The sequence below is a fragment of the Corvus cornix genome, chromosome 1 (assembly GCF_000738735.6).
Source record: "Corvus cornix cornix isolate S_Up_H32 chromosome 1, ASM73873v5, whole genome shotgun sequence".
Taxonomy (NCBI): domain Eukaryota; kingdom Metazoa; phylum Chordata; class Aves; order Passeriformes; family Corvidae; genus Corvus; species Corvus cornix.
Genome location: NC_046332.1, coordinates 112,045,112 through 112,059,551, shown reverse-complemented (window position 1 = coordinate 112,059,551; position 14,440 = coordinate 112,045,112). Strand labels below are relative to the sequence as shown.

The 14,440-nt window shown below is 39.6% G+C and overlaps 1 protein-coding gene across 17 annotated transcripts in view; it reads right to left on the bottom strand.

Moving 5' to 3' along the window:
• The window catches only part of KDM6A (lysine demethylase 6A), a 151,949-nt gene that overhangs the window by 62,461 nt on the left and 75,048 nt on the right, over positions 1-14,440 (bottom strand). For 15 of the 17 annotated variants that reach the window (XR_005601988.1, XR_005601991.1, XR_005601990.1 and 12 more), the window contains exon 6: positions 8,237-8,357. Coding sequence is in view for 7 of the 17 variants with exons in the window: in XM_039552533.1 (XP_039408467.1) it covers positions 8,237-8,357 (121 nt within the window). In the remaining 10 variants the exon portion in view is untranslated. Of the gene's footprint in view, positions 1-641; positions 663-8,236; positions 8,358-14,440 lie in introns of those variants that run through there. The other 2 variants (XR_005601997.1, XR_005601996.1) reach the window with 2 other exon arrangements.

Here is a 14,440-nt window from a genome sequence, read left to right as displayed (position 1 = left end):
GAGGATTTACCTAGAAGGCAGTGTTCTGAATGTTAAAAACTAACAGGCTCTCCTCAAGGGCTGCGGCTCAAGGCACAATCACAGAACCGTTTAGGTTAGAAAAGACCTTTAAGATCATCCAAGCCCTAAATCACCTTGATTTGTAGCCATCTGTAATTGCAGAGTTATCTACAGCCTATTCCATCTCCTCTAGAGCCCTTGACTTGCCCATGATTGTGGAAACAATTCTGAAGATAACCTTTCCAAGGATGAGAAGTACAGTGGATTCCATGTAAAGAGAACTGATGAAAGCACTAGGACTGGCAGTAAAGTAATAGTAATCTGACACTGATTTAGGTAACTTAACATGCTTTCTCTCATAGAATCAACACTGATTCTTTACAATTTTAAGAGGCAAGTACCCCAGGTTTTGTTGTTTCTTTAATCAATTAATGATAAAAGCAAAACGAACCCTTTTCTTTTCAGTGCGAGATTTTCAGTACTGTCTCTGTTTACACCCAAACCTGAGACCTCAACATAGTGATTCTACTCCCTCCTCCTCTCCAGGGTGACATCAGCAAGTTTAATAGCTCTCGGCTCTGCATTTATTCAGCAAGCAAGGCAAGCCATCACCTGAAACCTGACAATCCTCACCGACTTACCATGAAGGAAAGCTCCATCATGACTCAGTAAAATTCTGTCAGGAGATGGCTTTTTCTGCCTATGTGACCTAGGTGTGATGCCCGTGTTGCTCAGAGCAGCTTTTGTTCAGATAAGTAGGACACGGAGAGCCTTGTGTAACCAGCCAGGGCAGAGTGCCAAGCCTCCATTTGCCAGGCATCTCTGGGACCAGGGGAGAGGGTCAGGAGAGGACAAGCTCCATGTGCTGCTACAGCAGCTCATCCTGCTGCTCTCCGCTGCTTTCTGAGCTCAGAACAAATTCAGCTTGCGAGATAAAGGTTTGCATAGTGTAAACACTCAGGTACTTTTTGTCCAACATTAAAAAAAAACCAACAGACAGAGGAGAAAAAAACTGCTCGAGGACAGAAGGAACAAAGGCCACATATACATATAAACTGAATAGGAGCAGTGCGCTCTGAAAAAATCCCTTGTTCTGACAAGCTCTAAGAGAAAAATTATTTTCAAACAGAAAGATCATACAAGCTGTATTTCTGCAAGCCAAAAAAGGGCTGCATTTGTATTTACTGACCAATATCTTACCTAGTGATTTTCACAAAGCTATCTCAACACTCATGTTTGCCTCCACATTTTATGCATTATTTCTGCAACATCAGAATTTAGCTGTTCCTGTGCTAACAGCCTGAAAGACTGCCAGCAGCAACAAAATGCCACAGGGAAACGGGATGGCTGGGAGCCTGCCGCCACTGCCGCACCACCAGCACGGCCATGGAGCTGATCCGCCCGGAGCTGGGGTCGTTCCAGGACTCAGCCTCCAGCCCCCACAGCCGTCTAGACTGCATGGAAAGCACAGCTCAGTCCTTGCCGGCAACCTGTGGCTACACTGCGATGATTTCTGGTGCCCTGCTTGCCAAGCCTGCAGTTACAGTTACACCTAATAAAGCTGCATCAGTCCAGACCCAGATGCCTCTTATGGACAAGGTCCATGAATGAAGTGCACCAGAATCACTGAATATCCTGGGTTGGAAAGGACCCAAAAGGATCATCGAGTCCAACTCCTGGCCTTGCACAGCACCATCCCCGAGACTCACACCATGTGCCTGAGAGCGTTGTCCAAACACTCCTTGAGCTTTGCCAGGCTTGGTGCTGTGATCACTGCCCTGGGGAGCCTGTTCCAGGGCCCAACCACTCTTTGGGGAAAGAACCTTTTTCCTCATATCCAACCTAAACCTCCACTGACACAGCTTCAGGCCATTCCCTCAGGTCTTGTCACTGTCACCACAGAGAGGAGATCAGTGCCTGCCCTTCCTCTGCTCCTCACAAGGAACTTGTAACTGCAGTGAGGTCTCCCCTCAGTCTCCTCCAGGCTGAACAAGTACCCTCAGCTGCTCCTCACACGGCTTCCCCTCAAGACCCTTCACCATCCCCACTGCCCTCCTTTGGATACTCCCCATTAGCTTCATGTCTTTTTTATACTGTGGTGCCCAAAACTGCTCCCAGCACTCGAGGTGAGGCTGCCCCAGTGCAGTGCAGAGCAGAGCAGAGCAGAGCAGAGCAGGACAATCCCCTCCCTTGCCCAGCTGGCGATGCTGTGCCTGATGCCCCTCAGGTGAGGGATGTCCCTCCTGGCTGCCAGGGCACTGCTGACTCATATTCAACTTGCCATCAACCAGGACCCCCAGGCTCCTTTCCACAGCACTCCTCTCCACCATATCACTCCCCAGTCTGTCCATAAATCCTGGGTTGCTCCACCCAGCACCAATATCCTCAGCTTGAATGCTCAAGTTCTGAATCAACTTTTCCTCTTCCCATGATGTGGTCTTCCCGACCTCCCAAATGACCGAAGACACCACACAGCACGGCAATTCGATTTTAGCACTTACTCCTCTTTGTAATTGGGACATTTCTAAAATATACATGTAATTCTCTTTTACAGGAATTAGTTAAAAACCCGAGTGAAACTAGGTAAGAGAGAACAAAAGAGAACACTCTGTAGGCCAGACATTGTGGTATCATTATCCACTGTCAAAACCAGTCACACTAATAACTCTCCTGCAGTTTCATTACAGTGCCATGCTGCATTAAAAAACTTCCATGGTTTTACTTCTTGTATGTGTCTTTCCACCATTGACATATGCAAACTACAAAGACTAAGAGAGAAATTTCAATCCCAAATGCTGCTTTCCATCCACTTACATTTTTATTGAAATTATATTTTGATCAATTTCATTATGCTTTCCACAAAACACTTTCTGTGTGAAGTGCTTGAAATCTTGGATATCCAACTTGCAAAAGCCAAAGCCCTTCGCTTTGGTTTTTACCTAAAAAAGCAGCTGTTTCTCATACAATTATAGACATAAAACCATACATAAGAAACTAGAACTTCTCACAAGCACATATACTTTGACTAGTTATTTTTAGTAATTAAAACACATTAAGGTTTCAATGTACAGTGTTTAAAATTACTAATCTAAGCCCACATGAAAGATAACTAGGTGGTAAAACAGCCCATGAAGGCTCAAAATCACAAATTTTCACTTTCCTAAATACTTGTTTACTTATTACTCAGAGAGAACATAAAAAATGAATGATATGTCTACAACAGCTATGTGCTGGCACATAATAGCTGCACTAGCTAAAAATATCTTTCATAAATATATATATAAAGACAAATATTTGAATAAGTGATAGAAAAGTGTCTGACTATAAATAAGTACTTCAAGCCGTTCATTGGTACATCAGTATTTAATTTCTTTATATTTCATGCATATTCATAAAATTCATGCATGTTTTCCCAATAAATTTTAATTCTTTTGTAGCCTTTTTCTTATCCTAATATAAGCAGCATGTCTTAACATTATGAAAAAATGAGAATCTTTAGAAGAATAATTAAAAAATTAAAATTATATTTAAATTGATGATTTACAGGCAAGATGAAAGCATAAGCCTAAAGCAAACTACTAGAATAACTGTTTTGTGTGTAAAGAAGTAGGAAAAAATTCTGTAAGTGAAAGACAGTATTTCTACTAAAAGGCAGATAATTGATAACATGAGAAATTTAGTTCTCATTCTTCTAACAGTTTTGTTACTGGGTACAGGGTGCACCTGTAATAAAACCAAGTAAAATTCCCAAAGCAAAACATTGCTTTGTTTGCTATAAACCAAGCTGCTGATGTCCAGCATTCCTACATTAAAAAAAAACCAACCCAAAAACCAAACAAAATCCAACAAAAACCACACAATCCCCCCCCCACCACAAATCTCCAAACAAAAGCAAACAAAGCTTCCCCTCATAAAACCAAATCCTCAGAAAATCTGCCCTCTGGCCCCCACTGTTCCTTCAATGTTATCAATCTAATAAATATAAAAAACAAAGATTTCTTTTTTCCCTGTAAGTATGAATTCTGTATTCAAAGGGCTTTCAGGATCATGGCTCTAATTCCCCACCAAAAACGCTACAAGACTTCAATGACACCAAGCAGGATGAGCACCAGAAGGGAGACTGGCTTCCCATAGCTGTCACCTGGTGCTCAGCTCCCAGATCTCAAAAGGCTCTGGAGCAGTATGTCATAGGGGAATGTCCTAGGAAATGCTCTTTGTAATCTTTAATTCCCACATATTTGCTAGAAATTGTTTAAGATTCAGTAATACTTCAGAGAACAACTGAGACACACATGCAAGACAAGATGATTACATACACTATGCCAAAGATGGAGGCCAAAACTGAAAAAATATATTCTATAAATAGGAAAATGACCAGGACAGAGAGTGACATGCCAGAAATAATGTGGCATGTACTCAGAAGTATGAATGTTTTTTCCAACTACATCTATCCAATGAATAAAAAGATACATTATATTCCTAGAGATCTTGCTTTATTTCCCTTTCAGATTATCACAGTGCCACCACACCTACCACCACTGAACACAGTATTCCTTGTGTCATTTGTAGGAAACGGTGAACAGGAAAGGAGCAGCAGGATGTAGTAAGCTGTGAAAAAGTTGGACTGTGAGGTAAACCTTAGTAGCATGTTGTTGCTACAGTCATCAATTAAAAAAAAAAATCCATCCCTCCAAGTCGCTGCCAGCTCATTTTGGAATTAATTGTACTTTTCTGATGAATAGGGCAAATTCAGCTTTCACGTCTTGCCTCTGAAGGTAACACTGCCCCATCTGTCAGGTTACACAAGGACCATTTTCTTTTCAACCAGAAGGGATACTTTTTTGTTTCCTTAATGTAAGCCTGAAGGCCAAGTAATTTTCAACAGCACTGGTGTTGCAAGAGCTTATGGCAATGGGTAACAGAGAAAGTCAAGGGTTCTCATAGTAATTTGCAAGTCTTAACTGCAGAACAGGCAAAACCAGTAATTGATTTTGAAAAAACACTGGGAGTTGATTTTATGCTTGTTAAACAGCACTCTAGCAATTATCTTGATCATCAACATCTTAAAATAGTAAAAATTAATTTTGTGCTTAAATTGCTTACATAAAATACAGATGATTTATGTTAATGCTCTAAAATTGTGAAAAACATGGAATATATGACCTTCAGACTCCCATCTTCCCCCTTTGACTGAAGACTCTTACTGACAATGACTCTTACTGACAATGACTCATCTGTTGGCAATGGTTTATTCTTAGCAATTACAGACTTAACATGAATGTTTAAATACCATCAAAAACATTATGATATTTTGAAGTACTTTAATGCAACGTTGGTACAATCTGTGAAATCCAGAGCAGTCACAAGCAAATACCAGATGAAAAGTTACTTCCACTTTCTGCCTCCGTGTGAACAGCGAGCTCAAACTGGGCAAAGAGCCCCAGGGAAAGAAAGGGTCTGTGCTCGAGGCCAGCCACTAGCAGGCTGGATCCCAACCCCCAAAAATTACCCTCTAAAATCCTGCATCTTTTTTAAAAGGTCCATAAAACCAAAGAAGGCACAAGACAACTTTGTCTTCTCATTGTTCTGGGTTTCTTATCTTTCTTTTGTTCAAAGATGAGATACTCTGTGTCTCAAGAGGACGAGACAGACATTGTGTGAAAACATCTTTCACACTCTTTCCTCACATCCCTTCCCCATTTTACTCTCCCCATGCTTGAGCATAACCAGTGCACCAGCATTTCACTTCGTTCTCTTCGCTAAGGAAGCATTTTCTGACTTGCCTCTAATACTCCTGTCACTCAGAGTTCTGGTTTACAATGTGGTTTTTTTAAAATCACAGTCAGATTGGCTTTTAAAGAAGCTACAGTTCTGTTCTAGTCTTCTCAGTTGACACATTGTTATGTATAAACTGGTAAGTTTCAATCAGTAATACTTTGTTTTCAAACAAAGTAGGTGTCTTTGGACTGTACCTTAAATCCACAGCTACACTGACCTGGAAACAAGCTCAAGTGCTTGAGACCGAGTGGATTGTTCCACTGGATCTTTTCTTTTGTTCCTGTTATTCTTTACTAAGGATTGCAACCTCCATAGCTAAGGAAGCAAACCAGAAACTCTGCTTCAGGTATCTCAGTTGGTAATTCCAGAGCAGTTTCTCATTACATTTTGAAGCAGAGGGGTAAGACAGCTCTATCCCCTCCTTCCCATTCCATCAGCCTTGCACTGGATGTACCAACTGGGCAATCTCAAGCTCAGCTGGCTCAGATTTCTCATCCACCCTAGTCTGCAAATGGGGAAATGCAAAAAAATGAAAAATCACTCAATTCAATGTGGCTGAAGGTGCTGAATGATGTAATCAAGACTGCAAGGTGGAAAAGGAGACAAACTTCTAGGAACAACCTGCAGTTATATTGCTTTAAGAAAAACATGAAACCATCTTTAATGCAGACACCGATCCTGTTTCACCATCCTTTGAAGAGCATCCCTCTGCTGCAGGGTAACCTGCTTTTGTTGTGGCCATTTGTTTTCTTAAAGTGACTTAACCACATGCCACATAAAAGCACTGGAATCATGATAACTTTGCATTAAAAAAGATTAATTTCTTTCTGTTTTCAAAATACTATTTCTGTGTTTTTCCCATTTGTAGCTTGTGTTTTGAAAACTTGAAGTTTGGTATACTCAAAATCCTCATAGTGACTGAGTTGTTTTGCAAAGTTGTGAACATCAAACACAAGAAATGATTTAGACTGAGTTACCATACTATTTATTTAAATACCTGATTCACTGACAGAATTGTGTATTTTATGGCACAGAAGAAAAATGTTATCTATTTCTTGATCAATTTATATCAGGAACTAAAATCATAAAATTAAAATCAACTAGGTTGGGAAAGACCTTTAGGATCACTGAGTTTCTTCTACTACTTGATTACAAGATGACCACCTCCTTGTAAATTTTATCTTGTTTTGTCCCAACTTCTTTAAAAATAAAACCAAAAACATACTCAGCACTTCTTTTATACCACGAAATACCAAATCTGTGCCAAACTGCAAGGAAATAGGATCACCCAAGCTCACACATAATCCCTTTCTCAACAGTGATCTACCTCTACCTCTCCTTGCTCTCTTTCACCATTCATTGCATGGAATCTTTTCTACTCCTTTACACGATTTCCAACTCCACCTGTTTCTGTAGGTGAAACCTTGGACTCTGGATGAAAAGGGAAACCTGGGGAGAGAACTGCTTCCCTCTATCACAAATGCTGAAAGGAAAAATTGAGAGTAACATTCTACTCTTTCACATCTTGAACAATGTGATTCTGACAACCCAAGAAAACAATCTGCCAAGAAAAGGAAGCAGTAAGAGTCTTGAAAACAAAACACTTATTATTTCCAGTAATTTTTAGGAAAGATTAATATGCAGGAATGTGCTTATAAATTACACTTAATTACAAAATTCTCAGTCCTGCAAGTGTGTTTCCCACCACACGCAACACCATTAAAAGAATACTTCCTTTTTCCAAGACACATAACAGCTAAATTTAGAGGCCAGGAAGGAAAGGACATATGGGTAAAGTAGAAAATGGAAAGAGGAAAAACATGGGCCAATGTGTTGAGTGGAGGGAGATAAAATGACAGATTACAATCAGAGACCAGAAAAGAATCTAAGTAGTAAGGAATATGAAGAAGTACAGAAGAAACAAAGTGCTGTATTACCACGAACCGTTTCCAACTGATTAGCCAGAAACTGTTGCCTTAGAAGCTGACTCTCAAGCCAGGACATGAATGAATAATTAACTGCTAGAAAAGTAACAATTATGTTAGAAAATGACATTATTTTGCATAAAAACTTTCTAGTTTACTAATTCCAAGAACTTCCAGTTTACAACAAGGAAGCTAGAGGGAAAAAACCAGAAATATAAAAATAAAATATAAAATAATCCAAACTGCTGGGTTTTTTTTTTTCCCCCTTCAGCTTTAGGTACAACCTTAGTCTCTCCCAAAGTTCATTATTTTACCAAGAGCCCTACACCGAATTTTTGATCTGGAATGTAGCATCTCACACACCTCAAACCTATCCTCATTCTGTTTAGACTAGGACACTTCACACTAAAGCACTCCTATTTCTATAGCAGGTGTTCTGTGACTGTTCTGTGCTTATGCATTCCTTGCAGCTTTAAGATGCAACACATGACTTGTAAAGAATGTTAATTCAATTTGAAAGGACTTAAACCTACCTTTAAACTAGACTCATAGTCTGTGTTCACTTTGAACATAAGCCCAAGTCGCAAATGAATTTCCTTGGCTCGACAAAAGCTGGGATCAACATAAAGCGCCTCCTGAAATGCTTTAATTGCCCTGAAAGAAAAACACAGATTAAAAAATTATTTTTTACTGAACTATTACTTTATAATCAATGTTTTTTATATGGCTAACAAAGTGGATCAAAAAGCACTGTTACAGAAGAACATATTAAAATAATGGTTTACACGTAACATTTTTGGTGAATGGCTTTTGATTCTTCAACGATTGGGTAATTATGAACTCCAGATATCCTGGTGTATTTGAAAGTCTAATCTTTTCTATTAATTTACAGAAACTAATTTGCTGCATGAAGTACACTAACATATCTGATATTTCAGAAAAGATGACTCACAAATTAGTTACAAAATTAGTGCAACTTCACTAAGAACAGCCAGGTTGCTTTCGATTCCAGCAGAGCAGACCCCCCGAGAACAGCAGAACAGAAGGCCTTGGATAGATCACACACGTCTTCTCCCACTGCACCTACTTGGTCCTTTTTCCTCTTTCTACTCCCTTTCCTAGCACCAGTGCCATGCAAGGACTCAAATAATACCAGTTGCTCCATTACTTCCAAATGGAGATATAAAAGCCTGCCATCTCCTCATGCAGCAACTTTCTTTCATATTCCCATGATGTGTGAAGACAGCTCTGATTCTATTTCCTTACCTTCAAATCCTCTCTCACTTGTCCCTGTTCATGATGGCACTGTACCAGACAAAACAGAAATGCCATCTAACAACTCCACCTTGGAGCAGAAACAAAAGACTCTAAACAGGACTGTTTTGTCTCTCAGGCCACTGCATAAAACTAGGTCAGCTGAAATGCAACTAAAAGATAATAGAATTAAAGTCACAGAGGAATTAAGAAGGAAGCTAAGAGTCACTGTTGCCTGAAATCCAGTGACAGATTGAGACAAAATCCCTTCCCATATACCACTGGTCACACAACAAGAGCAACAGGAAGAACCAGCCTCACTGAGGGTAGATTTGAGCCCCTAGGCCAGGGAGCACAGTCCTATCTGCCGTCCCAGGAAACCCCACAGGTTGACACCAAGTGGCCAGGTGACAGGGCAGTCCAGCAAGAACTGGACCCGCTGTGGAGCAAGCAGCAGAGGGACGTGGGACAGGGATTAACTACAGTGCTTAAAATTACACTTTTTAGGCACATTGATTTAATTCCTACTCTCAAAAGTGCAGTATTATTTAGAGGGACAAAAGGTTAGCAGATGCAGTGCAAAATTCAACAAATATTTTTCACAGACTTTTACTCACAACACACATAAATTATCATTTTTGAATCCTTCAGCAAAACAACTTCTGCTCTAAAATTCTTACAGGCTTTTGTCTCATCAAGGGCAAAGTAAACCAAAGGCACAGAACTTCCTCTAGACAATGCAACAACTGTATGTACCTAAAGCATTATTTGACTTCTTTAAACAGAACTTAAGAGCAGATAGGCTTAAAAAAATTATTAAATTTTTATTGTGGAACTGATGCTTCCTCTATTACAATCCTTCAGAAAGGCTTGCCTTACCCAGTACCCTACTTTTCTGCCAACACATGGAAAATGAGCAAGTGAAGCGCTGAAGGGACAAACCTGCACCTGAGCTAAGCTCTCTCACATCTCATCTAAACTTCCCTGGAATCCTATGGTGATGGTGGTAAGTCACACACCTTGTATCTACACTGAATTCATAACAAACAAAGATCCCTGTCTCATAACAGTATGTTCATCTTCATCATCTACAAAAACAGTGATCAAACTGAAAAGCCAAAGACTGGACTGACCACTAAATATCAGCACATATTTTAAGCTAGGCTTTTGCTATGCCAGAAGATAGATCCTATTACTGTGTATTTGCATTTCTTGTCTTAACTCTAAAATGGACACTAGGTATGTTAGCCACTGGTATTGAAAATCCATTACTCGTATCTTGTTTAAAGACAATATCCCAAAAAAGGAGAAAACCACTGTCTATGATTCCAATCAAAGAGAAGACAAAAATCAGGAATAAAGACAGCAGTTCCACAGCACATCACAGAGCGTGACCACACTAACAGACACTCTGTAAACTTAATGTTCTTATTTAGCTATCCTTGGTCAGAAAACAGTATTTCCATATTTCCCCTATGTCACATCCCCATTGAAAAGATCATCAAAAAGTGGATTTCTAAAAAAGCTTAAGAGAATCTGAGAGTGACAAAAATACTTCTGTAGTCTCTTGCTTACAGAACTGGAAATGTTTTTCATTGCCACAGTTGAGCAGTGGAGTTAAACAAAGCCACAAGTATAACAAAAAGCTTCCAAGGACAGTTTCGAAATTTAGTTTGAATGTATACTGTCTTTTATTCAAAAAACCAAGAATGTTGCCCACCCCAGTCTTTCAGAGGAGCACAGCACTTAAAAACCAGTAAATTATCATCAGTGGACAACATGGAAGACTGTGTCACATTTAGCACAGAAACTCCTCCAAGCTTTGTGTAAGGTTTATCTCTGTGCAGACTAAACTAAGTAAAAAATCAAATTTTACCTTCTACTTAACTCTAATAATTCCATATTGGTTTTACAATTTGTAGTTCTTCCAGGATGACAAGCGTGACTAATAACAAATAGAAATTACTTCCACCACTGAGATAAGGGGCATCATCAAAATTTCCCCAATGAAGTGATCTGAAACAGCATTTTGAACAGTTTTTACCATTGGTAGGTACTCATGTCTAATTCAATAACTTATAGCCTCATTTAAATACTCAGTAGAGTTTTTACAGAATAAAATACTCAAGCTCTGAAAAGGTATTTATTTATTAACTCTTACAGACAGACAAGCAATTTTACATCACAGCTGAATTAATATTGATGTAATTTTGCCTGCAGGAAACATTTAAATAAAATAGCAACGTGCTCACATTACAGGACACACCAAGAACATGGACTACAGCAAAATCCTCTGCCTGCTTTCCACTGCCATGCCCAGAGGTCCAGACTCATTCCCTTACTATCAAACAGGAGAACATCTGCAGCAGCACTGACACCCATTTCAGAGTTGGGCCTTCCAGACACAGCAGGAGGAGTCACTTGACTCTTGTACAGATCTCAGTTTACTCTCAAACATCTCTAACTCCATTTTTGTTCTCTGTCCAACCCTACACCCAGAAAGATGTGGGTCTAGAGGATCCAAGGCATCCAAATTACCCAGATGTTTTCCCTCAAAGCTCTTGTATGGCTTGACCAAAACCAGAAGTGCAGATACAGCCCAACAGCTGGACGAGTCCAACAGCTTCCTTCAGGGATGATGGCACAGAGCCTTCCCCAAGTCAGTTGTGAGTCTCCACCACTAATTAACTGCCCCTCATGCACAGACAGAACTTCTCATCTCACTCCTTCAGCAGACTAAACACACACCAGTCCAAAGGAAAAATTATCAAATGAAAGGCCAGGAGCTCTCACACTGTGGAAATAAATGACAGTCATCTGAATTCTGCAAGAGACAACTTTCCTTTTGTTCTCTGATGATACTGACACCTGCATGGTGAGACAGAACTCTGGCTGAGTCTACTAGAATTTATTAAAATTAAATAAGGATCTTCTCCAAGAATGAGGGCATTTCTCTTAACAGGCAGGAAAGGCTATTCTAACTCTCAACAAAATGGGAAAGCAGGACTGGAAAACAGGCACTACAGAGGATGAAGAGCACCTCTGGACTTTTATTTTACACAGCACTGCTACAGCAATTCAGGAAAAATAAAAATGACATCTCCAAATCAAGACTGCCAGAATCAATACTGCAGCTATTGTCCCACCCACTAATCTATACAACAATGCCTACCATTATGAAAGTGAAGAAACCAGGTGAATAATAATTAATAGATGATTATATTAAACATTTAGTGAATTCTCATAAGACTTTTATTGGATGGTTTTGCTTGAATAGACTGTGAATAAAATCAGCTTTTTACTAGGCAAAAGAATGTAATAAAAGAGCATCAATTTAACTATTCAGAAGTTATCACTTTTGTTCGTTTCAAACAAAACCCATGAAAATCAGAATGACTGTACAAAATGAAAGAACCCAACATTATTCTAATATGTCACCTGATGCAGCTGGAGTGAAACTTTCTTTTTCTTATTCTTACCCTCTTTCAATTTTCTGACCACCTATTCTAAGCCTCACATCACTTCACAGCCTCACTTCTGAAAGTGATGTGAGGCTATGATGGACAAATTTCTATGTGAAACTCAGAATCACAGTTTGAACATAAACAAAATGTACATACACAGCAGTAGTCAGGACACTGTAGTTTATGAAACACTTTTAGAGTCTTTAGCTACAACTCTTCTGTCCACAGGACTGCAACAGTTGAATGGCAAAATATTTTGAGCAGCAAAGTCTTTAAACATTTCTCTAGAACAGCAGCTGGGAGTAGTTTTTTTTCCTAGCATTAGCAGAGTTTTCATCAGTCCAAGACTAGTTTGCTGCACAATCACAGCAAGATATGATGACAAAAAGAAAGTTAACTGCCCGCTTCATTACTGGTTAATTACTAGGAGCACATGTACTCTACATGTACATTCCCATTTTATATACCTGAAAAATACATATATATAGACCCAGCCACTGGAAACCTGAGAAATATTTGACAAAGCAGTATCTACAGACTGTGTGTTTAAATTCTTAGAGGTCTCCACTTGGCAGTGTTCATTCCTACACATCCCACTACACACTTGACTTTTTGTGTGGAGCAACCCAGTCAGAAGCAGAGATGGTGGTTCTAGATATCTTTATAACTAGAGGTTGAACAGATTATGACAGTGCTTCTGCTTTGAGAAGGATCAGGGAGTAGAAGGGTCAGGGAGTTCCACTCAGGGACGATGGATTTTCCCCAGGCAGTCTTTACTCATGATGGAGGTGAGGAAAAGAGTCTGGATCATCTCTTGAAGGTCTTTGGCTTTTTTCAGGGTCAATGCTAAAGGATTGAGTTTTCTGGAACACTCAACTTCTACAGCTGGTAAGGAATCCCTAGACTGAGTAGCCTCAGGGCAAAGAGCCCAAATGGAGCAAGAGAGGTGAGTGACCTCTGTCTCCTGTCAGGTGTTTCTGAGGAACCCAGTGGCTTTCTCACTGACGCTGTCCAGCAATTTGCAACACCACTGCAAACGCTGCAGGCTGGCCTTGGAGCACCACAGTTGGTACACTGGGAACCACAGGGTGTTCAGGACACAATGTCAGAGCCTGGGCTCCATCTTTTCATCTTGATGGAAGTCAGTGGAATCACCAGATGATAAACCAGTCAGGCTCAGAATCCTCACTGAAGTGAAGAGAAAATCTGGTATCCAAGCCACTACAGCTGGGTGCAGGTATTGCACAGCAATGAAGGGTAGCCTTGGATTAACTACTGAAATTCTTTAATGTACAATCTAAGAGACAACTACAGAGGGCATGAAATTACTCAAGTTATGTGAATATCTCATTCTACTGGTTTTCTACTCTAACTCAGAAACAGGGAAACAACAGTGAAAATGAACCAACCAGTTACTGCTTCATGACAAATGGTGTAAAAGAAGGGAGTATCAAAATTTCAAATCCATAAGATCTGTTTTACTGTGCTCGACTCAACTTATGGAGGTGATCCCTTATGGCACACCTTACTATAATAATTGTGTGAAATAGGTTTGGTCTGACAACACTATTGCAACACTTGTATATATGTTGAGGACTTTTAATTCTTACATGAACAGTAAAACAAAATCCCCAACATAAAATAATGTAACAGCTAAGATTTGTACTTAAAATAATGCTGCAATGCTGTTCTAGTATATAAAAATGTGTACAATATTAAATTACAGTGAGCTGCATTATGTGTCTTGGAGCCAATCCAACACATCTTTTCATGAAAGCTGGAAAACTTTAAAAATAGTGTAAAGTATATGAACAAGAATTCTAAAGCTGATCTCATTCCCACTTGCCTTTTTTATTATCCCTGTTTATATGAGACGTGAAAAAAACTCAAGCACTTCTTACCCCTTCCTTCTAGGAGGACTATGTACTTCCCTCTTGTTAAAATCTCTGAATATCTAAAATGGTGGTGTTGGAAAAAAACTCAGTTCATGGATGAAGCAGGGTAACTAAACCACCTTAA